This window comes from Coregonus clupeaformis, chromosome 35, assembly GCF_020615455.1.
Source record: "Coregonus clupeaformis isolate EN_2021a chromosome 35, ASM2061545v1, whole genome shotgun sequence".
Classification (NCBI taxonomy): domain Eukaryota; kingdom Metazoa; phylum Chordata; class Actinopteri; order Salmoniformes; family Salmonidae; genus Coregonus; species Coregonus clupeaformis.
Window position 1 is genome coordinate 33943249 of NC_059226.1, and position 27250 is coordinate 33970498.

The 27250-nt window shown below is 43.3% G+C and overlaps 1 protein-coding gene across 1 annotated transcript; it reads right to left on the reverse strand.

Annotated features, from left to right (window-relative positions):
* LOC123482637 (dual specificity mitogen-activated protein kinase kinase 6) lies at positions 1–26933 on the reverse strand. The gene is made up of 12 exons (XM_045211033.1): positions 26619–26933; positions 17991–18060; positions 17362–17410; positions 16430–16543; positions 15549–15668; positions 14235–14351; positions 13688–13739; positions 13305–13432; positions 9432–9509; positions 8892–9031; positions 3312–3357; positions 1–3021 (listed from the first exon to the last, which is right to left on the reverse strand). Exons 1-12 carry the CDS (start codon positions 26635–26637, stop codon positions 2944–2946), a joined length of 1011 nt encoding a protein of 336 aa, XP_045066968.1. The 5' UTR covers positions 26638–26933; the 3' UTR covers positions 1–2943.
* Positions 26934–27250: the final 317 nt, after the last annotated feature.

Here is a 27250-nt window from a genome sequence, read left to right on the forward strand (position 1 = left end):
TTTTATTTTAAGAATAAAGCCTTTATTACATCTTCCCACAGTTCAAGTTTGTCAGAACTACCCAATGACGTGGTGGCGGGTAGAGTGAATGAGAGAGGTAGACCATCAGTTCCATCCACACTGTCATCAGCCTGTACAGTTCCATCCACACTGTCATCAGCCTGTACGGTTCCATCCACACTGTCATCAGCCTGTACAGTTCCATCCACACTGTCATCAGCCTGTACAGTTCCATCCACACTGTCATCAGCCTGTACAGTTCCATCCACACTGTCATCAGCCTGTACAGTTCCATCCACACAGTCATCAGCCTGTACAGTTCCATCCACACTGTCATCAGCCTGTACAGTTCCATCCACACTGTCATCAGCCTGTACTCACTCTTCTCAACACATAAGGAATCAGTGTCTTCTGCGGGGCCTCTGTACTATTTGGAATAGTCCCGTTCCACTTCTAGATCCTTAAGCTTCGCAAACTACAAAGTTACCCATAAAGAACTAACACCGTAAGTTCGATAGCCATAAATACACTGTGAATGGGCCAAAGAAGGCGCTACACCCTACATTCTAATGTGTTGTTCACTGCTCTAGTTCGCTTACGGAACTAAAAAGTGGAACAGAACTATTCCGAGTATTACAGTGGCCCACTTCTAAGATGGCCAACAAGAAAAAAGGTCAAATCACAGCAGCTCTTTATTAGCTTTCCCTTCTTTACTCACATATCATAAATACTCCTCATCCACCGACTTTGATAAAAAGCCCACTACAGTGTACGTCAGAGAGGCTGAGGTGACCGGAGAGGCTTACCAATCACAGACCAGGGCTGCGTCTGAAATGGCACCCGATTCCCTAGAAAGAAGGGATAGGAAATAGGGCATCCTTTTGGACGCACCCTAAAAACACTAAGGGCAAGTGCCACCACTACCACTGGTTGTCACATTGCAGGATTCTCATAGTCCTGATCAAAGACTTAAGGGCCACTGCATAGCAGAGTCCGGAGGGTTGAGTTCCAGATCAACCCAGAGCCTCCCTACTCCCTAGGGCACTCCTATAGATAAAGATTGGAGTGGATACTTTTAACCAATATGGTGATTGCATCACCTTGTTATAGTGCTCATACCTGTCCAATTGGTCTCAGACCTAGAGGATTGCCTAGGGATTAGGGGTCGATTTGGGATTCAAGCCTAAATGGCAAGTACGCATTCACAGCCTAGCATGATCTCACACAGAAGTAGTCTTCCACCATAAAGGGTCATGTTCATTGGGGCATGCAACAGAAAGCGTTTAACGTTTTGCAACGAGGAACCGAACATGAGCGTTTCTTATTCGGACCAAGTCCAGGTAGTTCCTCACTGTTTATTTCATTCCGTTTGCTGCCTAATGAACACTACCCAGCCTTCAGAGGAGGTACAACATCGTGGGGAAACAAACATGGCTGCCTCCGCAGGGCATTGAAACCTGAGAGGTGGCTGCAGCAGCTCAACGATCAAACAGACGGACGAGTACAGGAGTCAGCGGGCTGCGTTTACCTCTCTCACACACCGACTGCATTAAAACTAACGAGTACACATCAATCAGCCGCATTGCGCACGAGTACACGTCCACTCTGCCGCCACATCGCCAACGTTACATTTAAAAGAGAAAAAGTTGTCCAAAATAGTATTTACATCTTCAACACACATAAATTATTTCCCCTAACATACTGTACGTGTAAGGCATGAGGCTTCGTAGACCTCTCTGTTAACATAAGTGCTTTGGGGGCGAAACACGATACTGACATGCTCCTGTCCTGCACTCAGGAAAAGGAAATGAAAAATAATAATAATAATTAAATGTGTCAAACAGCAGCCCCCAACCACATCCAGGAAACCAAGGTAATAATAATTCATAATGAAAATACATATTTGAAATGGCTCAGAGGGACTGGAAGATAGATGCAGTATAGTCTGGATAGTTAAGAGAATCATTCCCCCAATTACATCTCCATGTACTATACGAGAATACACTCTTCACAACACTCTTGGTGACAGAGCAGGGTGCGATGGTTAGGAAGGGGCGAGGCAGAGGGGTGTGTACAGATGGGTGAGAGAGTTTAGGAAGGGGCAGGGCAGAGGGGTGTGGGGGTTGCATATCTTTGAGGTCAGATGATATCGGATGCCTCGCATTCCCATGCCACAAAAGACTCCTAGGTAGGACTTGCAATTCCTTTTGTCCAGGGCCCCCTGTCACGCTTTCACCTTTGAACTTTACCCAAGAAGAAACTTACTTCGTCTGACCCCTCCAGAGCCTCCCCAAACCCTGCCCGAAGACAGCTGCTGCCGTCCAGTCACTGACCGACCAATCACCAGAAGGTGAGACGAGAAATGTAGGTCACCTCATGCTAGGATTCAGAAAGAGTAAAGACACTCCCTTGCTAATTCATACTTGATGAAAATATACAGTATTACAAACTGTATGAGAAAAATAAACGCATAAATGCTAAATATATTTTTTCAATTAATTATACAGAGACGTACACATTTTATCGAACTATTTTTCTCTTTGTGTAATTCAGAGTGAGGAACATACAGTATGTGTAACGAGAGATTTACTTTCTGCTGACACTGTCCATTCAGAAAACTGGTACAGTGAGGAGTTTGATTCAGTTCAGTTTGTAGGAGTAGAGGAAGGGAAGGGGTTGTTGGATCCGTGGGCGAGTTGACCCTCTCCAGTTTGGGTGGACAACATCAATATCTTGAGTTCATATTACAAGCGCTCTCCCACATGGCCTCTGTGAGCTGTAGTCAGTCTTTCGGGAAAACCCCTCTGTTGTGGGGTAGGTAGGTGGACAGAAAGTTGGAGTTGTGTGGCAGATCATTTCCAGTGAGCTTTCTGAAAGGCCTGGGATTGGTGGGTGGGTGGAGAAGTCCCACCTACCTCCTACCCTGGTGGGTGGAGGGGCGTGTCAGTCTGCCAGGATGATCTTGACAAAGCTGGCTACGTCCGTTTCTTTGGAGTCATGCAGGGTGAAAAAGGGATGTTGCTGTAAAAAGAAATACATGAGAAAAACACCATGAGTCAACAACTCCTAAAATAAGTGTAGTCCAACAGAAACATTTACACACAGGATTTAAACATGCGTTGTGTATACAAGAATACATCATCATCATGGTTTGACTAATCACTTGGGTAAGCCTGTCCTCTTGTGGACACATGACAGAGGAAACGGAGCAGGAAGTGAGCCTTTACAAAGACGGCATGAATGAAGAGAGAAAAACAACATATTCACCGGTCACGGATAGAAACAAATGCTTATGAGGATCTAAAACCAACCATTAATTCTGTGTAGGCGGGTCTCTCGTTGGGTTTCTTTCTTAAGCTGCAGAGACAAAACAAAACAAAGAACTGAGAAACAGACCTCAATACTGGACACTTCTTACAATACACCTTTAGTAAGAGCCCCCAACACATCTAAACATCTTTGAGGATCCTGTCCTCTGGTTCAACCTATGATTTAGTACACATAAGGTTGCAATATTCTGATAATTTCCCTAAAATTCCCATAATCAGGAAGGAATAAGCAGGAAATCCAGAATCCTCCAACCTGGGAAGGTTGCTGTAATTATGCAACCCTAAGTACACCAAAACACATTTACACCAGATAAACTTACCACAAAAGAGTACATGAAAGCAACAGGAATACATTTATAGAGCGGGCCAAGGTGGAACTAGGTCAGGACAACTGGATTGTCCCCCAAGATTTAGGTGGATTTATTTCCAGGTAGTCTATTTTTCCAGGTCACATTCACACTGGGCAGATAATCAGATCTGATTACGCCTGGAGAAGGCTTTAATGTTTCTATTTAGTTATTTAACCAGGAAGTCCCACAATCAGTCTCACCAACCACATTCATATGTTGTAGCAGTCAGAGATGCACAGGCTGAAGGGGACCCACAGGGAGAGGACAGCAGGGCAGTGCCACCTGGTGGTATTTGGTTCCACTGCCTCATCAGTAAGGCCACAGATAGGCAGCATCCCAAATAACACCCTATTCCCTATTTAGTGCACTACTTTTGACCAGGATGACACCCTATTCCCTATATAGTGCACTACTTTTGACCAGGGCCGTAAACTCTTCTCCTATAGATCCTGGTCAAAGGTAGTGCACTAAATAGTAGGGATGGTCATTTCAACATCTTTCACTGTTCCGAGTACTCGCATGATTTTTTTTCAGCGTACTCAGAATGTAAAGAAATCTACTTTTAGAACACATGGGCAAGGCCCGCATTGGGAAAAAATGTGTGTGCGTGCAGTGGGGGAAAAAAGTATTTAGTCAGCCACCAATTGTGCAAGTTCTCCCACTTAAAAAGATGAGAGAGGCCTGTAATTTTCATCATAGGTACACGTCAACTATGACAGACAAATTGAGAAGAAAAAAAATCCAGAAAATCACATTGTAGGATTTTTAATGAATTTATTTGCAAATTATGTTGGAAAATAAGTATTTGGTCACCTACAAACAAGCAAGATTTCTGGCTCTCACAGACCTGTCACTTCTTCTTTAAGAGGCTCCTCTGTCCTCCACTCGTTACCTGTATTAATGGCACCTGTTTGAACTTGTTATCAATATAAAAGACACCTGTCCACAACCTCAAACAGTCACACTCCAAACTCCACTATGGCCAAGACCAAAGAGCTGTCAAAGGACACCAGAAACAAAATTGTAGACCTGCACCAGGCTGGGAAGACTGAATCTGCAATAGGTAAGCAGCTTGGTTTGAAGAAATCAACTGTGGGAGCAATTATTAGGAAATGGAAGACATACAAGACCACTGATAATCTCCTCGATCTGGGGCTCCACGCAAGATCTCACCCCGTGGGGTCAAAATGATCACAAGAACGGTGAGCAAAAATCCCAGAACCACACGGGGGGACCTAGTGAATGACCTGCAGAGAGCTGGGACCTAAGTAACAAAGCCTACCATCAGTAACACTACGCGCCAGGGACTCAAATCCTGCAGTGCCAGACGTGTCCCCCTGCTTAAACCAGTACATGTCCAGGCCCGTCTGAAGATTGCTAGAGTGCATTTGGATGATCCAGAAGAGGATTGGGAGAATGTCATATGGTCAGATGAAACCAAAATATAACTTTTTGGTAAAAACTCAACTCGTCGTGTTTGGAGGACAAAGAATGCTGAGTTGCATCCAAAGAACACCATACCTACTGTGAAGCATGGGGGTGGAAACATCATGCTTTGGGGCTGTTTTTCTGCAAAGGGACCAGGACGACTGATCCGTGTAAAGGAAAGAATGAATGGGGCCATGTATCGTGAGATTTAGAGTTAAAACCTCCTTCCATCAGCAAGGGCATTGAAGATGAAACGTGGCTGGGTCTTTCAGCATGACAATGATCCCAAACACACCGCCCGGGCAACGAAGGAGTGGCTTCGTAGAAGCATTTCAAGGTCCTGGAGTGGCCTAGCCAGTCTCCAGATCTCAACCCCATAGAAAATCTTTGGAGGGAGTTGAAAGTCTGTGTTGCCCAGCGACAGCCCCAAAACATCACTGCTCTAGAGGAGATCTGCATGGAGGAATGGGCCAAAATACCAGCAACAGTGTGTGAAAACCTTGTGAAGACTTACAGAAAACGTTTGACCTGTGTCATTGCCAACAAAGGGTATATAACAAAGTATTGAGAAACTTTTGTTATTGACCAAATACTTATTTCCCAACATAATTTGCAAATAAATTCATTAAAAATCCTACAATGTCATTTTCTGGAGAAAAAAAATCTCATTTTGTCTGTCATAGTTGACGTGTACCTATGATGAAAATTACAGGCCTCTCATCTTTTTTAGTGGGAGAACTTGCACAATTGGTGGCTGACTAAATACTTTTTTCCCCACTGTATGTACAGTGGGGAGAACAAGTATTTGATACACTGCCGATTTTGCAGGTTTTCCTACTTACAAAGCATGTAGAGGTCTGTAATTTCCAGAAAAAATCCAGAAAATCACATTGTATGATTTTTAAGTAATTAATTAGCATTTTATTGCATCACATACGTATTTGATCACCTACCAACCAGTAAGAATACTGGCTCTCACAGACCTGTTAGTTTTTCTTTAAGAAGCCCTCCTGTTCTCCACTCATTACCTATATTAACTGCACCTGTTTGAACTCGTTACCTGTATAAAAGACACCTGTCCACACATTCAATCAAACAGACTCCAACCTCTCCACAATGGCCAAGACCAGAGAGCTGTGTAAGGACATCAGGGATAAAATTGTAGACCTGCACAAGGCTGGGATGGGCTACAGGACAATAGGCAGGCAGCTTGGTGAGAAGGCAACAACTGTTGGCGCAATTATTAGAAAATGGAAGAAGTTCAAGATGACGGTCAATCACCCTCGGTCTGGGGCTCCATGCAAGATCTCACCTCGTGGGGCATCAATGATCATGAGGAAGGTGAGGGATCAGCCCAGAACTACATGGCAGGACCTGGTCAATGACCTGAAGAGAGCTGGGACCACAGTCTCAAAGAAAACCATTAGTAACACACTACGCCGTCATGGATTAAAATCCTGCAGCGCACGCAAGGTCCCCCTGCTCAAGCCAGCGCATGTCCAGGCCCGTCTGAAGTTTGCCAATGACCATCTGGATGATCCAGAGGAGGAATGGGAGAAGGTCATGTGGTCTGATGAGCTAAAAATAAAGCTTTTTGGTCTAAACTCCACTCACCGTGTTTGGAGGAAGAAGAAGGATGAGTACAACCCCAAGAACACCATCCCAACCGTGAAGCATGGAGGTGGAAACATCATTCTTTGGGGATGCTTTTCTGCAAAGGGGACAGGACGACTGCACCGTATTGAGGGGAGGATGGATGGGGCCATGTATCGCGAGATCTTGGCCAACAACCTCCTTCCCTCAGTAAGAGCATTGAAGATGGGTCGTGGCTGGGTCTTCCAGCATGACAACGACCCGAAACACACAGCCAGGACAACTAAGGAGTGGCTCCGTAAGAAGCATCTCAAGGTCCTGGAGTGGCCTAGCCAGTCTCCAGACCTGAACCCAATAGAAAATCTTTGGAGGGAGCTGAAAGTCTGTATTGCCCAGCAACAGCCCCGAAACCTGAAGGATCTGGAGAAGTCAAAATCCAAAAATTCCTGCTGCAGTGTGTGCAAACCTGGTCAAGACCTACAGGAAACATATGATCTCTGTAATTGCAAACAAAGGTTTCTGTACCAAATATTAAGTTCTGCTTTTCTGATGTATCAAATACTTCTGTCATGCAATAAAATGCAAATCAATTACTTAAAAATCATACAATGTGATTTTCTGGATTTTTGTTTTAGATTCAGTCTCTCACAGTTGAAGTGTACCTATGATAAAAATTACAGACCTCTACATGCTTTGTAAGTAGGAAAACCTGCAAAATCGGCAGTGTATCAAATACTTGTTCTCCCCACTGTACACATACACACACTCAATAAAAAAAAAACTATTGCCATTTAAGATTCATTTCTTGAAACAATAATATCAACTGGTTATATTATATTGTGGAACACAATCTTCAAAAAGGTAGTAACCTCAGCAGTGGCGCTTGCTTGTACAAGCCTATGGCTTTGCAATGGCATAGCCTTGTTTTGTTACCGTATTTTCCACACTATAAGGCGCACTTAAAAGCCTTTAATTTTCTAAAAAAAAACGACAGTGTGCCTTATAATCCGGAGCGCTTATATATGGATCAATTGGTTAATTGGTTGATACATACTGGTTGTACACGGCGCTCAAGGCGCTCTGTCAAAATGTTTCAGTATGAAAAACCAATAAAACCAATTTAATAATAATGAAATGTTTCAGTACGACTGGTAAACTACAAAGCCGCACCGCATGCAGCATTACGGCTACCGTAGTCAGTAAACACCGGTACTGTGCTTACTCACAGTCCCACACCACTTGTGTGTGTATAAAGACCCCAAAATTGTTGTCAGAACGCTTAATAAAGTTTGACTTTATCTGACTGTTTTGTTGACATTCCCTTTAGCACAGCTCCATCTAGTGGATGCATAACGCAACCCCAGTCAAACGTTTGACTGCAGTATCTTCTATTCTATGCGCCTTATAATCCGGTGCGCCCTATATATGAAAACAGTTCTAAAATAGGCCATTCATTGAAAGTGCGCCTTATAGTGCGGAAAATACGGTAATTTCCTGAGCACTTATCAGTCAAGACACCTATTTTACCGCAAAAAACATGATATAATATAACACAATAAAACAGAACAGAATATTTTTCCAAATGAAAAATGTTGCCAGTGCGAAGTGATAAGTGATGGCCTCTGGAACAGTTATTCTCAAAGAGTGATAATTTGAAACGGGGCTTAGTTTGGCACGTTGAAATACAATTTCTTCAGGGTTACAAACCAAAATCTGGCTTTACGATATAGGCCTACAGACTTTCGATTTAGGTTACTCTGCCTGTTCTTTGGAATTTTATGAACGGATTAACAATTCCACATTGAACACTGCGCACAGTGATGAATTACAGCCACGACATCAGTTTGGTTTAGTAGGTTTAGGCTTAAATGATTCTGATGAAAATACAGCTCGTTGTCTTTTTTAAATTAATGTTTTTGTATATTTTCAGTGTGGAACCATTCCACCAAATAGTTTTACAGATATATTATATATATATATATATATATATATATATATATATATATATATATATATATATATATATATATATATATATATATATATATATATATATATATATAAATAAATAAAATGGATCTCTGGTTAAAAAGCACGTTTTGACGTCTGTTCGAGTGCTCATGCCCATCCATACTAAATAGGGAAGAGGGTGCCATTTGGAACGCACACAGGGAGAGAGAGATGGGCTCACCATTGGGAGCTGAAGTCCACAAACTCAGGGGAGAAGCGGTCCGAGGGCAGCTGTGGAGAGGGCTCATCCACTACCTGCTTCAGTTGCTGGAAGGGTGTACCCCACGAGTCGTAGGGGAACTTCAAAATGGCCAGCTCAATCTGGGGCAGGGGGGAGAAGACCAGACAGAACGACAGAAGTTTGTTAACCCACAGAGAGAAGCAGGCAGGAGCTCATCTTTCAACTATGGAGCCTGGTATTTATCGTCACACGAGACAACACAGTAGAATCATCACTCAGACCAGGGTTGTATTCATTAGGGTACACCGTAAAACTAATGTTGCAACAGAATACAATAACATCAATTCAGGTAGCCCCTCCCCGTTTCAGTCCCATTTTCTTCTGTTTGGTGCCTAATGAACATGACCCTGCTGTTGATAGAATTGGTGTGGTTGTTTCTGGTAGATTGCCGATTTGAGATGAATGGATGTAATTTGACGTTAATGCACAGTTTACGTCATCTCAATCCAAGATTTGGTCCCAATCATGTCTGTGACTCACCATTGTGATTCCTAGACTCCAGATGTCTGACTTGACGCTGTAGCCTTTCTGGTTGAGGTCAGGGTTTATCCGTTCTGGCTGAAACAGAGAAAACACTATGACCACCATTACATTGACATCAGCGCCATAACATAGGATAAGAATAGCACAATAACATATAACAATGAGGTCAACACAACCAGCACCAATCCTATTTCATTGGGAGCTGAATGGGTCGTGTTAAGTATTTTTGTTGTGTTAGACGTTTTCCATGTGGTGCCTACTGAATGTGGCCCAGACGGTGTAAGAGCCACCTCTCTTTCTCTTCCCGTTCCTACTCACTATCGCTGTTCAACTACCTCTTCAGCACAAGCTCCATGTTTTTTTGTTCAGTTTAGTTTCTCTCTGGTATAAGTTGTTTCTTTCATCAGGATTATTCAGAAATTAAAACACAGAGGTCATAATCACTTTTAGCATCTCAGGAACCTCTCTCTCCAGATAAAATCTTGCGACTTGTGACTGCAGGCCGCCCAACAACCTGCCCGCTTAACCCTATCCCCTCCTCTCTTCTCCAGACCATCTCCGGTGACCTTCTCCCCTACCTCACCTCGCTGATCAACTCATCCTTGACCGCTGGCTATGTCCCTTCCGTCTTCAAGAGAGCGAGAGTTGCACCCCTTCTCAAAAAACCAACACTCGATCCCTCTGATGTCAACAACTACAGACCAGTATCCCTTCTTTCTTTTCTTTCCAAAACTATTGAGCGTGCCGTCTTTAGCCAACTCTCTTGCCATCTCTCTCAGAATGACCTTCTTGATCCAAACCAGTCAGGTTTCAGGACTGGTCATTCAACTGAGACTGTTCTTCTCTGTGTCACGGAGGCGCTCCGCACTGCTAAAGCTAACTCTCTCTCCTCTGCTCTTGTCCTTCTAGACCTGTCTGCTGCCTTTGATACTGTGAACCATCAGATCCTCCTCTCCACCCTCTCCAAGCTGGGCATCTCCGGCGCGGCTCACTCTTGGATTGCGTCCTACCTGACCGGTCGCTCCTACCAAGTGGCGTGGCGAGAAGCTGTCTCTGCACCACGTGCTCTCACCACTGGTGTCCCCCAGGGCTCAGTTCTAGGCCCTCTCCTATTCTCGCTATACACCAAGTCACTTGGCTCTGTCATATCCTCACATGGCCTCTCCTATCATTGCTACGCTGACGATACACAACTAATCTTCTCCTTTCCCCCTTCTGATAACCAGGTGGCGAATCGCATCTCTGCATGTCTGGCAGACATATCAGTATGGATGACGGATCACCACCTCAAGCTGAACCTTGGCAAGACGGAGCTGCTCTTCCTCCCGGGGAAGGACTGCCCGTTCCATGATCTCGCCATCACGGTTGACAACTCCGTTGTGTCCTCCTCCCAGAGTGCGAAGAGCCTTGGCGTGACCCTGGACAACACCCTGTCGTTCTCCGCTAACATCAAGGCGGTGACCCGATCCTGTAGGTTCATGCTCTACAACATTCGGAGAGTACGACCCTGCCTTACACAGGAAGCGGCACAGGTCCTAATCCAGGCACTTGTCATCTCCCGTCTGGATTACTGCAACTCGCTGTTGGCTGGGCTCCCTGCCTGTGCCATTAAACCCCTACAACTCATCCAGAATGCCGCAGCCCGTCTGGTGTTCAACCTTCCCTAGTTCTCTCCACGTCACCCCGCTCCTCCGCACACTCCACTGGCTTCCAGTTGAAGCTCGCATCTGTTACAAGACCATGGTGCTTGCCTATGGAGCTGTGAGGGGAACGGCACCTCCGTACCTTCAGGCTCTGATCAGTCCCTACACCCAAAGCGAGGGCATTGCCTTCATCCACCTCTGGCCTGCTGGCTCCCCTTCCTCTGCGGAAGCATAGTTCCCGCTCAGCCCAGTCAAAACTGTTCGCTGCTCTGGCACCCCAATGGTGGAACAAGCTCCCTCACGACGCCAGGACAGCGGAGTCACTCACCACCTTCCGGAGACATTTGAAACCCCACCTCTTTAAGGAATACCTGGGATAGGATAAAGTAATCCTTCTACCCCCCAAAAAAAACAAAAAAAAATTGTAAAGTGGTTATCCCACTGGCTATAGGGTGAATGCACCAATTTGTAAGTCGCTCTGGATAAGAGCGTCTGCTAAATGACGTAAATGTAAAATGTAAATGAACCACATCAACATGATATAGCAAGCACAGCTTGACCACGAAAAAGGAATCTGCCTAACCCATGACTGCACCCAGGGTCGTGTTCAGTCGGTACGTAAGAGGTAGTACCACATTAACTTGTCCAATATGGACATTTCATTTCATTTATTCCGTGTCAAACTTCTCTAAAACGTTTCCCATATGGTGCCTACCAGGGTTACGCAGGACATTTGACCGGCAGCACTTTAATTTAACAGACATGAAATGTACACACTTACGAAATGTACGCATTTTAGGGCGTCCACCCACCGAAATCACATTTAGATTATGGTTATTCATCTTAAAAGAACATCAAAGATGCAACGGCGTGCGTCCTTCTTACCGAATTCTGATGCGCACTTTGAAGATCTTAGAATAACTGTTACATTACTTCTCCTCAGCTAACAAGACGAGAAACTAACAGCAAAATCACTAGCCTATGTCAATCTATTATCCCGCATAGTAGAAAAGTTGACCTATTCTATTGGTCAGCTTATCATTCTGTGCGAGAAAGAAATAGCCTATTCCAAACAGACTCTGGGACAGTTGTGGGACGAAGGATTCCAAATTCATACAACCAGTAGGCCTAGGCTACATAAAAAAACAACAAGGCTGATGCAACAGATCAGAATGTTAACTTAAAATGTTGATAAATGATTATTTCTTCACATTATTAGCGCAGCAATGAGCACAAGGCAGAAAGCTACACGCGGCTGTTCGTTTGAAAATGCAATTAGCATGAAAACCCTGTTGTCAAATGCGCACCGCACAAACAATTTAGAGAGAGGGGAGAACTAAAGATGCAACAACTAGAATGGGTTTCTAATATGACTAGGATTGTGCCTTTGGCTACTGGACAATGAAAGAAAGTTGATTTGAAAACCAATAGAACATGCGAGAAATATGCTACTGGTTTCAATGGCAAATGGAAGTCCTTATAAAATAATTGCCTCCACGTTTCTATGTTCGGATTTTACTTGTAAGGAAGGTAAGACTTCTCATAATATGCAGTAAAACGTTCAGGTTTCAAACAATTACATGTAAGTATGTTTTCAACATGCATACTGCCTCCAGCTCATTACAAAGTGGTGTGTGACGCACTGATGCCTACCTATACCGTCGCATATATAAATGGCAAATGGGAAGCGCAATTTACCACGAGTGGACTCAAGGATGATCAATGGAAACAGGAGGCACCTGAGCTCAATTTCGAGTCTCATAGCAAAGGGTCTGAATGCTTATGTAATTAAGGTATCTGTTTTTTATTTGTAATACATTTGCAAACATTTCTAAAAACCTGTTTTCGATTTGTCATTATGGGGTATTATGTGTAGACCAATGAGGGGGAAAAATGAATTGAGTCCATTTTAAAATCAGGCTGTAACATAACAAAATGTGGAAAACGGGAAGGGGTCTGAATACTTTACGAATGCACTGTAAGCATGACCGGTCAAATGCTTTTACATCGACTGGTATTTCCATAAATAAATAGGCTAAAAAGTATTATTTTGCTATGGGATTTTTTCTTCTTTTCCCGGACAATTGTCCCTCTGCAATGTTTTGGATTTAAAAAATGTTTTTTAACCAAAAGCCGGCTATTACCGGCTAACCAAAACCCCGGTGCCTACTGAACACGGCCGAGAAGGTGTCAGAGCTCACCCACCTCTCTCCCCATTCCAACTCACCGCCATGTAGGGCTTGCAGCCGGCGTCCATGGTCTTGGCCACAGAGTCCACCAGGTGGCCGCTGATGCCAAAGTCACACATCTTCACCTGACCCTGTGTGTTGATCAGCACGTTGGACGGTTTCACATCTGCACAAAGAAGGGAAATATTTACAAAAATAAAGAATCTTTGTAATAATAATGAATAGTTTAGTCCCCCCAAACGTGGTGGAATACAAAGAAAATAAAGTCACATTCCAGATCAGCATGGGTAAAGGAGGTGATTGAGTGATGAGGAACCGTGCCCGAGACCTGAAGACGTGTGTTAGCTCCCAGCTCCCCAAGCTAAATTTGTTTGACTTGGCTTTAGCTCAGTGGGATAACACAGTCTTGTCCTTCATTTACCTCTGTGTATCACTGAAAGTTTGTTATGCAGATGCTCCAAAGCCTTGACGATCTGGAGAGAGACAGAGACAGAAGCAGTTACACACACTGGATTTTAATGACAACCTGAGGGAACAGGACTAGCTGTGTGACTGGTCCTAATACAGTGTCACACCAACGTGGTGTGTACAATTTTTATTTTTTTACAATATAAATAATATCAATATGAAAGTGTACTTCAGTATTCTCCCAGTTTTTTTGTTCTGTTTAGTTTCTCTCTGGCATCAGTGGTTTCTCTCATCAGGATTATCCAGAAATTAAAACAAAATACATCATCTGCACAGAAGTCATAGTCATGTTATACTGTAGCTATAAGCATTAATTCAGTAACCCTGCAGTGTTGTGCTCATTAGGCACCAAACAGAATAAATACGAACTGAAACAGGGAGGGACTACATGGACCTGGTCCAATAAGAAAATACTCATTTTTGTTTTTGGTTGCAAAGCGTTTTTTAAAATGTTTTCCATGTTGCGTGCCCTGATGAACACGACCCAGGTGTCCACTCACCGCTACACTGATCTTCCCCAAAATGTCTTCAGGGATGGTCATGCCTTTATCTATCACTTGCTTGTAGAACTTATCCAGAGACGTGTCCATCAGCTCCATGCAGATCCACACATCACCCTGGCAACGCAGAGACATCACCCATTACTGTACAACTACCTCTTTAGAACACTCAGACTGGTTTCTTTGTTGTTGTTTGTTTAGTTTCTCTGGCATCAGTGATTTCCTTCAAATCACATTTTATTGGATTATTCAGAAATTAAAACAAATATATAAATCTGCACTGAGGTCATTGTGACACACAAAAACACAGTAAAAAAAAGCAAATAAGTCCTTCCATGATTAATACGGAGGAGACTACTTTTAATCGTAGTTTGAAAACGCACCCGAAATGAAAATGTATTTGAGGGCCAAGAGAAAGCCAGCCTAGCGATGGGTTTCCACCATAACGTTTTCACCTTGTTAAAGGTTTTGGTTTTTCTATGTATGTTTTGAGGTTGGACTTTTAGCACGTATAGCACGTTAGCACGTAGGGCGTCACCTCGTTAGTGAGTATGAGTTACACCTGTGCTGGCTTGTCCATCTCGTTACTCGGAAGGTGTTTGACCTGTGCTGGCCCAGTGCTCCAGTTGTCTGGAGAAATGTGGAGGGTCAACCCCTTTAGTTGGCTCTCCCCATTTGATTTCTAGAAAAACATCCCTCTTAATTTTGCTCCACTTTTTGGGTTGCTTCCTGTCTTTAAGTTTGGTGCGGGTTTTTATTTTGTTTGCCTCTTTTGGGGAAATTTTGTGGGCACTCATGATGGGTGTCTTAGGTCCCAGTTGTTGTTGCTAGTCAACTTTCAGTGGACACCATGAGTGTCTTTTAGAACCCCTCTTAAAACCCCACCTGTTTCCTTTTGGTTGTCGTCAGTGACTCTGCTAGTTCCCGTTTCTGTTTGAGTGACAATTTTTGGTTTTCTTGCTGGGGAACGTAACAACCTGTTAAGTGTTTTCTAACCAGTTGATGAAGGGAATGAGACGAGGACAGATTTGTTTGACCAATTAAGATGAAGTCCAGATAACTCCTCATCGTAGTTTGACAACAATCTGAACAAGAGTTAATTTGACGGTGCCCAGTCTATGGCTGCGTTTACACAAGTAGCCCAATTCTGATCTTTTGCCAATAATTGGTCTTTTGACCAATCAGATCTTTTGCCAATAAATTGGCAAAATGTAATAGTTGGGCTGCCTCTGCAAACCCAGTCTATGTGCTACAGATGTGGTGCTGAGTGATAGTGTTCAGGTAAACCCAGTCTATGTGCTACAGAGAGCTGACCTCTCTGAAGAGAGCGCCGTAGAAGGTGACCGTGAAGAAGCAGTCCACGGTCCTCATGGAGATGTCCAGGTCCATCAGCAGTCTCTTCTGCTCCAGGGTGTTCACTGTTGCCCGGATCCTCTGGGGAGGGAGGGAGGACACGGACCATCAGGACTAGCCACAGAAATACAATCACTAGAAGGAACAAAGCCCTTCAGCTCAGACCACGGCAATTTGAATGGAAGACTCACAGAAACACCAATTAGCTCTTCCATAATGTATGTATTTAATGTGTGTATTTTGAATATAGTTCAGAGCTCACTTGTTAAAGTGTACGACATCCCAGTGTAAATAAACGTTGAATTTGGTATGACATCTGCATACGACACAAAACCATACAGTCATCTATTACTGTTAAACTACCTCTTCAGCACATTCTCCCTGGTTAGTTTCTCTCTGGCATCAGTGGTTTCTTTCATCAGGATTATTCAGAAATTAAAACAAATGCATCATCTGCACAGAGGTCATTCATTGTCACGTTTGTCTTGACAATGACCATAGGAGTTGTCAAAACAGCACAGATCTTTGTTGGGCAGGAGTGTTGACGCCGAGATAGAGCTGTGTGGTTTGTCTTTATATGTGACACGCACACGCACACAAATATCTAATAAACATCTCAGATATATACATCTAAAATGCCTGTTGACTTTTGAGGACTGGGACCACGCGCGTTCAGCAGAATACAACATTTTGGAACATTCAGATAGAAACATGCTATGTAGAACAAACATGCCTCTGACATGTAGAACAAGGAACCATGTTGTCTCTATTCATAGCATTTCTATCTGCAACGTTACACAACATTTGCGCACTAAACATGCACACTGGAGCACTCCACCCACCTTGACGGCCATGATAAGGCCACTGGGCACATGTCTCATCTTGTCCACCACGCCATACGCTCCTCTCCCAAGCTCCCCGATCTGCTCCAAGTCATCTGCCTTCACAACAAAGTTCTGGCCAGGAGAGAAACAGTGGAGAGAGAAGTCTATCAGCCAATCACATCAAGGTCAACCAATACATGCATTAGAGAAAACCCCAGAGTCGTGTTCATTAGGACAACAGAAAACAAAAATAAGCGTTTCTTATTGGACAAGTCCAGGTAAACCTGGGTGGTATAGTTTAGGATTTCTGTCAGATGAGTCAGGTAATGACATCAGCATTTTGACACCAAAACCATATGCTTATCGTCGATTACAGTACCTCTTCAGCACACTCTCCCTGTTTTTTTGTTTTGGTTAGTTTCTCTCTGGCATCAGTGGTTTCTTTCATCAGGATTATTCAGAAATTAAAACAAATACATCATCTGCACAGAGGTCATCGTCATGTTTGTCTTGAGATGCAGTGTGAGAAGTCTATCAGTCACATCAAAGTCAACCAGTAAATGCATTAGAGAAAACGCTAGGGTCGTGTTTATTAGGGCATGCAACAGAAAACGTTTTCAAAAACCTTAGCATCACAAAACGAAAATAAGCGCTTCTTATAGGACAAGCCCAGGGGTGTAATCATTAGTCCAAACAGTTGAGAAAATTATGTTTTGCAACTAAAACATGAGTTTCTATTGGACAGATTCAGGAAGGTCTGTCCCCGTTTCATTCCGTTTAAGAAATGTTTTCCAACATAATCGGCATAATGAATACAGCCCAGGTAGTCCCTTCCTGTTTCAGTCCATTTTCGTCCGTTTGGTGTCTAATGATCATGACCCAGGTAAAACCACAAAGGTGATAGAAACTGAAGTACTACAGCCTGAACACCACATTCTTCCCTTCCTTACCTTCTCTCCAATGGTAACACAGGCTTTCGAATCCAGATCTCGAGGGGGGCTGAGGAGAGAGGATAGGTAGTGGGATTAACACCATGCATTCGTTTAAAATGTGACATCGATATCAAAGTGTTAACAGAAACGACTAATGCTCTTATTGAACATCACACTGTGTCACTGTACTTTCACAAGATGCCATTTAAATCCTGGGTCGTATAGTTTAGGCTTTTTGTGAAAAAGGAGAGTCAGGTAATGACATATGGCATATGAAACCAAAACCATAACCTCATCGTCTATTACAGTACAACTACCTCTTCAGCACACTCTCCCTGTTTCTTTTGTTAGTTTCTCTCTGGCATCAGTGGTTTTCTTCTTCACCATTATTAAGAAATTAAAACAAAATACATAATCTGCACAGAGGTCATCATGACGTTTGTGACACACACACACACACACCAGTGGCTAATATCCAGGGCATCTTTTTTGGAGTCGTGCTGCACAGATCTCACAATATCTGGAGAAGTGTTGCCGACCATCTCAGGAACCACATTAATATGATTTAGCAATCATCTGAGATGCACAGCGTGACCACGAAAAAGACAACCTGGAATCCGGCCAACCAATGACAGAAGAAGCCTTACACTGGGGGTGCAGGTGGGGGCTGCTCAAAGACCTCTTTGGAGAGCTTGAGGCCTGGGTTCTTCTTCTTCCCTATGAGAGGAGAGGATGGGGAGAGGAGATATTAGCCTAGCCTAGTCCTTTCAGAAAACCTATCTGTACCATGACCTGTCAATTCTCACTTTCAATAAACCAGACCAGAGAAACCCCCAGGTGAACCATGTGTTGTGAGAATGCTTGGTTTTGATTTTCAGTGGGGTGGTGTTGGGGGGAGTTGTTCCGTTTTTGGTGGGGACTTCCGACTCGTACTGTAACATGTGTTACTGACTGTACAGCTGGATTTGTTATCTACCCAGTGATTGCTTAACAATAGGAAACAGGTGAATGACTGGCTCATAATTGGAACGAAGAAGGCAGAAACATATGACCTCATTCATTAACCCTCTGTTTTTTCTAACCCTACTGTTGTACAAGCAGCGCCGCACACAATGAGACCGCTTTGGTTTGTCTCAACCAAAGTCAACCATAATCAGAAGAATACTCACTGAAAAGTGACTCGTTATCTCCTGCAGTAGGTCTGCTCCTGCCTACACACTGGAGACCAGAGACCTCTCCCTGTGTGAAATGCACACTACAGTGCATTCATAAACACTGTGCACAAGCAACAAGTGGGGACTTCTCATCCAGGCTAGGGCAATGGGGCCTTGCCGGTGTAAATTCAGACTCTCCTGATCACAACATCGGATGAGTGGAAGTGATACAGCAGAAAGATATTTAGGATCTGCTCTCATCCGGGGCCTGAGGCAGGTTGATTTCTCCCAGGTATTGGCAGATACATTTGCAGGGGTCATGTTAAATGCAGAATTCTGCAATTTCACGCAGACATAAGAAATATCTTGCTGCGTTTTGTAAAACGCACATTTAAATGCTGGAATTTTTGCTCAGACTAATTTTGTGCTTTAGTTGCACTTCTCCAGTCAGATGAGAATTCACAAACAGACATTCTATCAGCAGACAGGACTGACTGATGTGTAGCTACTTTTTCTCCAGTACTTTTCACGGTGTAGCTTATTTTTCTCTGGTAAAATGCACGATTAGCTTCAAGCAAAACATTCGGAAATGTAGCTGGCTACATTCTTTCTATGATAAACATTAGAAATATGATGGCCATGCATCGTTTTTTGCAAAAAAATACCTTGCCTTTTCATTGAACGCTCATTTATTTGTGTGGCTGCTAGACAAATAGCGTTGCACTTCTGTTGTCGTCTGTTGAATGAAGCTATTTTCTGCCGAATGTGTTGGACTAATGTATTTTCTGTAAAGGAAAACTATAGTTGCACGCCTCTGATCACTATTGAAGCAAAATAATGTGACTTTCAATATAAAACAGGTGAAATTATATATTTTTTAAAGCCGACTTCTTGATGGTCTGCATTTTGAAAACGCAGATTTCTGAACTCTAAAGCGACCCCTGCATTTGTCTTCTGCACCAGCCACATTGGCAGGTAGCCAATTACAGGCTCTGCTCTCTGTTTTAAGATCTGTGTTGGAAAGGACACAAGGGGAGGAGGATGACACTTGAGACGATTGAGATGCATCCTGGTACATGTTTGTCCTGTACACCTGTCATTGACCTGGACATGATGTTCCCTCTAACCCAGACAGGCCATTAGGCAAGGAAGGGGAAAAGGAAGCACCTTCACAACTTGGCTCAGAGATACACTACATGACCAAAAGTATGTGGACACCTGCTCATTCCAAAATCATGGGCATTAATACGGAGTTGGTCCCCCATTTGCTGCTATAACAGCCTCCACTCTTCTAGGAAGGCTTTCCACTAGATGTTGGAACATTGCTGCGGTGACCTACTTCCATTCAGCTAGCCACAAGAGCATTAGTGAGGTCCGGCACTGATGTTGGGTGATTACGCCTGGCTCGCAGTTGGTGTTCCAATTCATCCCAAAGGTGTTCAACGGAGTTGAGGTCGAGGCTCTGTGCAGGCCAGTCAAGTTCTTCCACACCAATCTCGACAAACCATTTCTGTATGGACCTTGCTTTGTGCACGGAGGCATTGTCATGCTGAAACAGGAAAGGGCCTTCCCCAAACTGTTGCCACAAAGTTGGAAGCACAGAATCGTCTAGATGCTGTAGCGTTAAGATTTTCCTTCACTGGAACTAAGGGGCCTAACCCGAACAATGAAAAACAGCCCCAGACAATTATTCCTCCTCCACCAAACTTTACAGTTGGCACTATGCAGTCGGGCAGGTAGCGTTCTCCTGGCATCTGCCAAACCCAGATTAGTCCGTCGGACTGTCAGATGGTGAAGCGTGATTCATCACTCCAGAGAACGCGTTTTCACTGCTCTAAATTCCAGTGGCGGCGAGCTTTACACCATTCCAGCTGACGCTTGGCATTGCCAATGGTGATCTTAGGCTTGTGTGCGGCTGCTCGGCCATGGAAATCCATTTCATGAAGCTCCCTTCCTAAAATGACCTAGAACAACAGTGTAAAAACAGCCTTTGTCCCAACTGAAGTATCATGGCAAGAAATTGCTTTTTTCCCCTTCATTTCAGATTACAACCTCTCACTTTCGGTTATTTGAAATGAAATCTCCAAACAATCGCTATTTTTGAAACAAGCCATAGAAAGCTGGTTGCAATTTCAGTTTCATCCACCAGAAAAGACAGAACAAATATTACAACAAATATTATGGTTAAAATCAAATATACTAATAGATTTTTTTTATTTTTTACATTTGGAGATAAAAACTGTTACGGTATAATCTTTGTAAATGATATAAATAGGACTGGTGGAATTATGTCACACAAGCAGTTAAAAAATATATATGGAAATGTCTGCTCTATTCAAAATGACAACCAACTAATTGTAGCATTACCGCAAAAATGGAGGCGGCAAGTGGAAGAGGGAGAAGGTAAGGAACTTGTCTGTCGGCATTAAAGACCAACATTGGCTAAAGAAAATTGTGATAAATAAAAAAGTAAACCAGTTTCATTTAAGGACCAAAAAATGGACAGCTGCGCCATACAGGTTGCAAAATAGTTGGGAGGAGATTCGATGTACCGATTCCATGGCACATGGTTTATGAACTGATACACAAAACGATGCCGGATTCAAAACGTACAAGTTTTTCCATTTAAATGATTATACAGAATTCTTGCAACCAATGTTATATATACACACACATATATATGGGGGATACAACCATCCCAGCTCTGCAGATTTTGCTGCGAAGAGAATCATTAGATCACTTGTTTTGGTACTGCCCATATGTAGCTTGTTTTTGGTCGCAGGTTCAGGAATGGCTGAAAAATTACAACATTTACTTGGCGCTAACTCTACAAATAGCACTGCTGGGTGATTTGAAAAGTCATAGTATAATCGATCAATAATATAATAACACTCTTAACAAAAATGTTTATCTTTGATTTACAATATGTAGAGACCATGAGAAACAGAAAGGTTCAGAACTTTTGTGAAACATCACAGCACAGTGGGAAAACATATGGCAGCTAGAAATCCAAACTGGATAGTCTTCAGAGATCGATGGGAGGGGTTGAGGATTTTATTTTTATTTGACCTTTAATTAACTAGGCAAGTCAGTTAAGAACAAATTCTTATTTACAATGACGGCCTACACCGGCCAAACCCGGACGACGCTGGGCCAATTGTGCGCCGCCCTATGGGACTCCCAATCACGGCCGGTTGTGATACAGCCTGGAATTCCACCAGGGGATCTGTAGTGACGCCTCAAGCACTGAGATGCAGTGCCTTAGACCGCTGAAGGCTGGGACTAAAATCAAACAAAAGATAACTAATATAAAATATACTGTGTCCGTAAAATGTATATAGTATGTATAAGCTGGAAGCAGAGGCATTGTTGTCCATTTGTTTACTCCAATTAGGGGAGGGATGTTAGGGTTAGGGGAAAATAATAAAGAAGAAAAAATATATATATATATTTTTTAATATTTAAAATACACTGAACAAAAATATAAACGCAACATGTAAAGTGTTGGTCCCATGTTTCATGAGCTAAAATAAAAGATCCCAGAAATGTTCCATATGCACAAAAAGCTTATTCTCTAAAATGTTGTGCACAAATTTGTTTACATCCCTGTTAGTGAGCATTTCTCCTTTGTCAATATAATCCAAGCTGACTAAAGTGCATGATCATTACACAGGTGCACCTTGTGCTGGGGACAATAAAAGGCCACTAAAATGTGCAGTTGTGTCACTCAACACAATTCCACAGATGTCTCATGTTGAGGGAGCATGCAATTGGCATGCGCTCTGCAGGAATGTCCACCAGAGCTGTTGACAGACAATTTAATGTTAATTTCTCTACCATAAGCCCCCTCCAACGTTCTATTAGACAATTTGACAGTACGTCCAACTGGCCTCACAACCGCAGACCACGTGTATGGCGTTGTGTGGGTGAGCGGTTTGCTGATGTCAACGGTGTGAACATAGTGTCCCATGATGGTGGGGAGGTCATGGTATGGGCAGGCATAAGCTACGGACAACGAACAATTGCATTTTATCGAAGGAAAATTTGAATGCACAAAAACACAGTGGTGAGATCCTGAGGCCCATTTTTGGGGGGGGGGGATCTGTGACCAACAGACGCATATCTGTATTCCCAGTCAATTTAAATAAATTTATTAGGCCCTAATTGATTGATTTCCTCATATGAACTGTAATTCAGTAAAATCAATGAAATTGTTGTTATATTTTGTTCTATATATTATAATTTTTCCCCAAAAAATAAATATGGGGGATTGGAAATGATGCAGACAATTACATTGTTAGAAGCCACAATCTATCTGCAATGTTAAAGCTGATCTACAGGCCAAAAAAATTTAAAGGCAAGAAACTATTTCGGTCGGCTAAATATCGCCCTTAGCTCGCAACGCATAGCTAAAATGCATGGCAGGAACGGATCTTACGCGGCACTCTGTTTCAGCTGAACTCCCTGACATATACCTTGAGCGTCTGAGGTCACATATTTGACTAGTTGACAGCTAGGCCTACATCGGGCCTCATATCAACGAGGGAGCTATTAAAAATCCTACAACTCTAAGCATTTCAGGTATGGGACTTTGCAGTGTCCAACACTTTTTTTGTGGGAATGTCTGACGTCGCCGAAAACAAGTTGGAAGTTATCATGTTACAAACGGCAGCCCATATGGATGATGCCTACTGTGGTAACTTTCTCAGGGTTTGGGGGTAGGGGCAAGTGTGCACTCCCCTCTACTGCCTGTGACCAGGTAAGAGAGGATGACTGCCGACCAAACAAGACTCATCCTTTCTGAACAGCTGTCAGCGAGATTCTTTGGGAAACATGATGTCATTGGGCATAGCTCTCCTTCAGCTTTCTGAACCCCTGGTACATGCATCCACCCGAACCCTAAACCCAGCCTAATAAGCTTGCTGCACTACAACCCTTTCGTTATAGACAGTGGGCTTACACTTCAGCGCCACTAAACGCGTTGCTTTGCCATCAAGGTCGTGCCAATGTGACGTTCTACCTGCTACACAGAGCGCGTTGTAAATCGTTGTAAAAATTACCAGTGGTCTATAGTCGAGGCCGTATGTCACCAAAATCAACTTTATTTCTCATTCAATTCACGAGATGGAATGAAGGAGCGCGTCAGCCATCGAGAATTGAACCTCTGCGATTCTTGAGCTTGGACGTGACTCAACTCGAGCAATACAGCAGCTTTCTTTCAAAGATTTCAAAGGAAGCATTCCCTCAACGACCTGAACCATGCACAAAAATAGCCTATAGGCCTAGGCGGTAAAATTAAATAATTGATGCTGACTAATCCAGCTACAGCCGTAGCTGTGGTGTGTGTGCATATCATATTACAGGTGATTCAGTACCTTGTAGAGGAAAATAACCACACCCCGGCTTTAGTCACAGACAGGTGCACTGGTTTGAAGACTCCTGTACAAGGTATGCTGTATCTTCTGTGTGAAGATGAACACTGAATTCTTGGACAGCCCATTGGATGACGACGTGAATAGCTGGGTCGCGAACCACCATCACAGTGGGGTACAGGCACTCGACCCGTTTACACCGGCAAAGATTAATCTTCCAAGTAACAGGTTATTTTTCACTCTGGATGAGCATCAGTGCTCTCTCACTGTCACACAGTATTTCTGTGCATGGGTTTGCTTCACACTGCTACAACGTGGTAGGTACGGGACCAAAACAGCAGAGAAGTTTAGCCTTGTGCTTCACCGTTCTTAGTTGTTGCGGAAATCGGCCCAATATTGCTGTGTGGAACTCATTTCCATCTCAAATGACTCAAGCAAACCACACATCACAATGCCTCTCCCCTGTCTGATCCAAATAACTCTTAGGCATAGGTACCTGTACTGATGTGCGGTAACTCAGTAATGTGTGTAACTGTCAGTAGGACCTTTTTGGGGTTCTATTGTTTTTATTTTAAAATGTGTGTAGTTCAGTCGTTGAGCTGTTCTTGTCTATTGACGTTCTGGATTATGTCATGTTTTTGTGGACCCCAGGAAGAGTAGCTGCTGCTTCAGCAACAGCTAATGGGGATACGAATAAAATACAAAATACTTTGTGCATTGCCGAGTTTACCTCTAAGCCTAGTCCTGGACTACAATGCACTTTCAGTGGAGATAAACCATTGAGATGTATTTTTAATCCAGAACTAGGCTTAATCCGTGTCCAGGATGGGGCAGGCTGCCAGTCAGAAGGCACACAGGTCAGACTGTGTTAACCCACTGTGCTAAAGCCTTGGTTTCAACTCCAGGAGCTAGCACTGTCTGTAAGTTGGTCTGGATAAGAGTGTCTGCTAAATTACTAAAAGGTAAATGTAAAAAAAAAAAAAAAAAAGACCTCACTTTCACGGTATGTCACCTCTGCTAGCTCTGAATGGGTTGCTTGAAAATGTCTCACATTGCAGCTGACATTTCTTGTGTGGGCAGGGCAAATACCATTGTAGAAGAGTGCATTATTTGTTGTAAAACCTCCTTAAGCAACAGCAACTTGAAATGAACAAACAAGCATTGCAAAGCACTTAGGCCTACTCCACCAATACCTCAAACAAAGTGAAACTGGCTACAGTGGTCAAGAAAAGTCCATACACAATGGAAAACCCAGGGTTCATCCTACACTTTTACTATAAGCAAACAGGCCATTGCTGCTCCCGAAAGGAAGGTGAGCACCAATAATGTCAGCATAGCACACCAGTGTAGCAGCTGTACAACCGCAGACTGTTACAGGCTGTCAACAAAGACAGACTGCAGAAGTCACTGGAAGTACAAGTCAACACATGCATTCGGGTAGCTAGGCTATAGAGGGGCTGCCTGGGATAGCTCCTGTACAGCATAGTCAGTGAGCAGGCCTCTCCTAGCCATGGTAATGCCAGTAGGATTGTGTAGCCCAGCACTGCTGGGGACATCAAGGGGTGCATGTTTTGTTGTTTGCCCGAGCACTACACAGCTGATTCAAATAATCGATGTTTGATAATGAGTTGACATTTTGAATCAGCTGTGTTACGTTAGTGTTAAGGCAAAACCCAAAATGTGCACCCCTTGGGATCCCCGGGACAAACGCTCGTGTAGCATAATACCACGCAGTGAACATGAAATGTAAATTCACATCATCAACATAATGTCCCCATGTGCGAGGTAGGAGGAGGGCCTTGATTTATTTTCCACCTGGTGTTTTTTATTCAACATTGCCTGGCTGTTGCTAGCTAGCTACACATCACTGATAACTTAGTGTCAGAGGGAGACCAACGTATAAAAAATATGCCATTTAGAACCTATCCAACGACTACACAGCGTGCATACATGAGTGGTCATGAACCCACTACCTTGGCGTTCGGCTTACAGCTGAGCTACAGAGGACCACGATGATGTATGATAGGTCAGGCGTTTGTTGGCATTGCTTTGCAGGAAATATGTGACAGACAAATATAAGTGAAAAACTATTGAAAGAATGCGTGGGAGACAATATGAACACACACACGCTAATATTAGACTAAGTAACGTTGTCGGAAGAAATACATGACTCATGTTTTCCCCATCAAGCGACAAGTCGCGAGGCGAGGCATGGCATGCGTGCTCCCAATAAAATAACGCACGCGATATAGCTAACGTTACATCGATACCGGTGTGGCTAGCTACACACTTTTCGTTTGGTCGAATAGACAATGATATATGTAACATTAGTTCACTAGGTAAGTAGGTAACTAGCAAGCAACCGTTGCAACTTGCAGCCCCAAGTAGCCTAACTAGCTAGCTAACGTTAGCAACGTTATCGCTTGTCCATAAACAATTGTTTCAATTTCCAAGAATTGACAGGAAACAACCACATAATGTTATGGTTTCTAACCAGGTTACAGATAAATGCATTGGGCAATGGGGCACCACAGTACAACTTGTACTAAAATGTAGTTAGCTGAAGTTAGCAACTTTGTACAAGGGCAGACCCTAACGTTAGTTAAGCAGGAAACGAACCGATATTTTAAAAAGGTCAATAATGCAATGACTCAATACATAACCCTGACTTCCAGTAATGCATTTTTGTCGGAAACTCAGTCTTGTTGCACAATTAACACTATTGTGAGTAAAACGAAAGAATTCTTACCTCCTTTAGAAAGAGACATTTCCCCCTTTGCTTTGATGAGGGGGAGGGGAAGCACAAATACTTTTTACTCCCTCCCTCCCTGCATCTACCCCGCTCTCCTGCAACTTCGATGCAAGTCTGTTTCAATCTTCATGCAAGTTGCGTTAGTTTGTCTCCGTGTTGCAGGGCTTCTTGTTAAAAAGTTATAAACCGAAAGCACAAATATGAATGACAGCGAATTTAACTCGATACAATACCAAACGTTACACTTTTTAGGTCGCGAAAGAAGTGGTCGAGTTAGTTTTGCATGGCCCGGTGCCCCGGGTATGTAGAGATTTTTTTCAGGACCAATGGAATGGTCTAAAATGAGTAAACTCGCTGACCCGGGGCACCGGGCTATGCAAAACGAACTCGACCAATCTAAAGGCTCGAGCGTCAAATGCGTTATGACGTCTTTCCTGCCCTGGTTTACATAGTTGTGGGATATGTAGTCTCTGCTGTCATTGCCAACAGGTGTGGACATGTCCCAGACGTTCATGGAACAAATCATGATTGAAAAAAATATATAAAAATTCCAAGAATGTAATTGTATAATTTGTGGTTTTCAATGGCTTCAAAGCATGTTGATTTCAGAGCGATATCCCCATACAAGG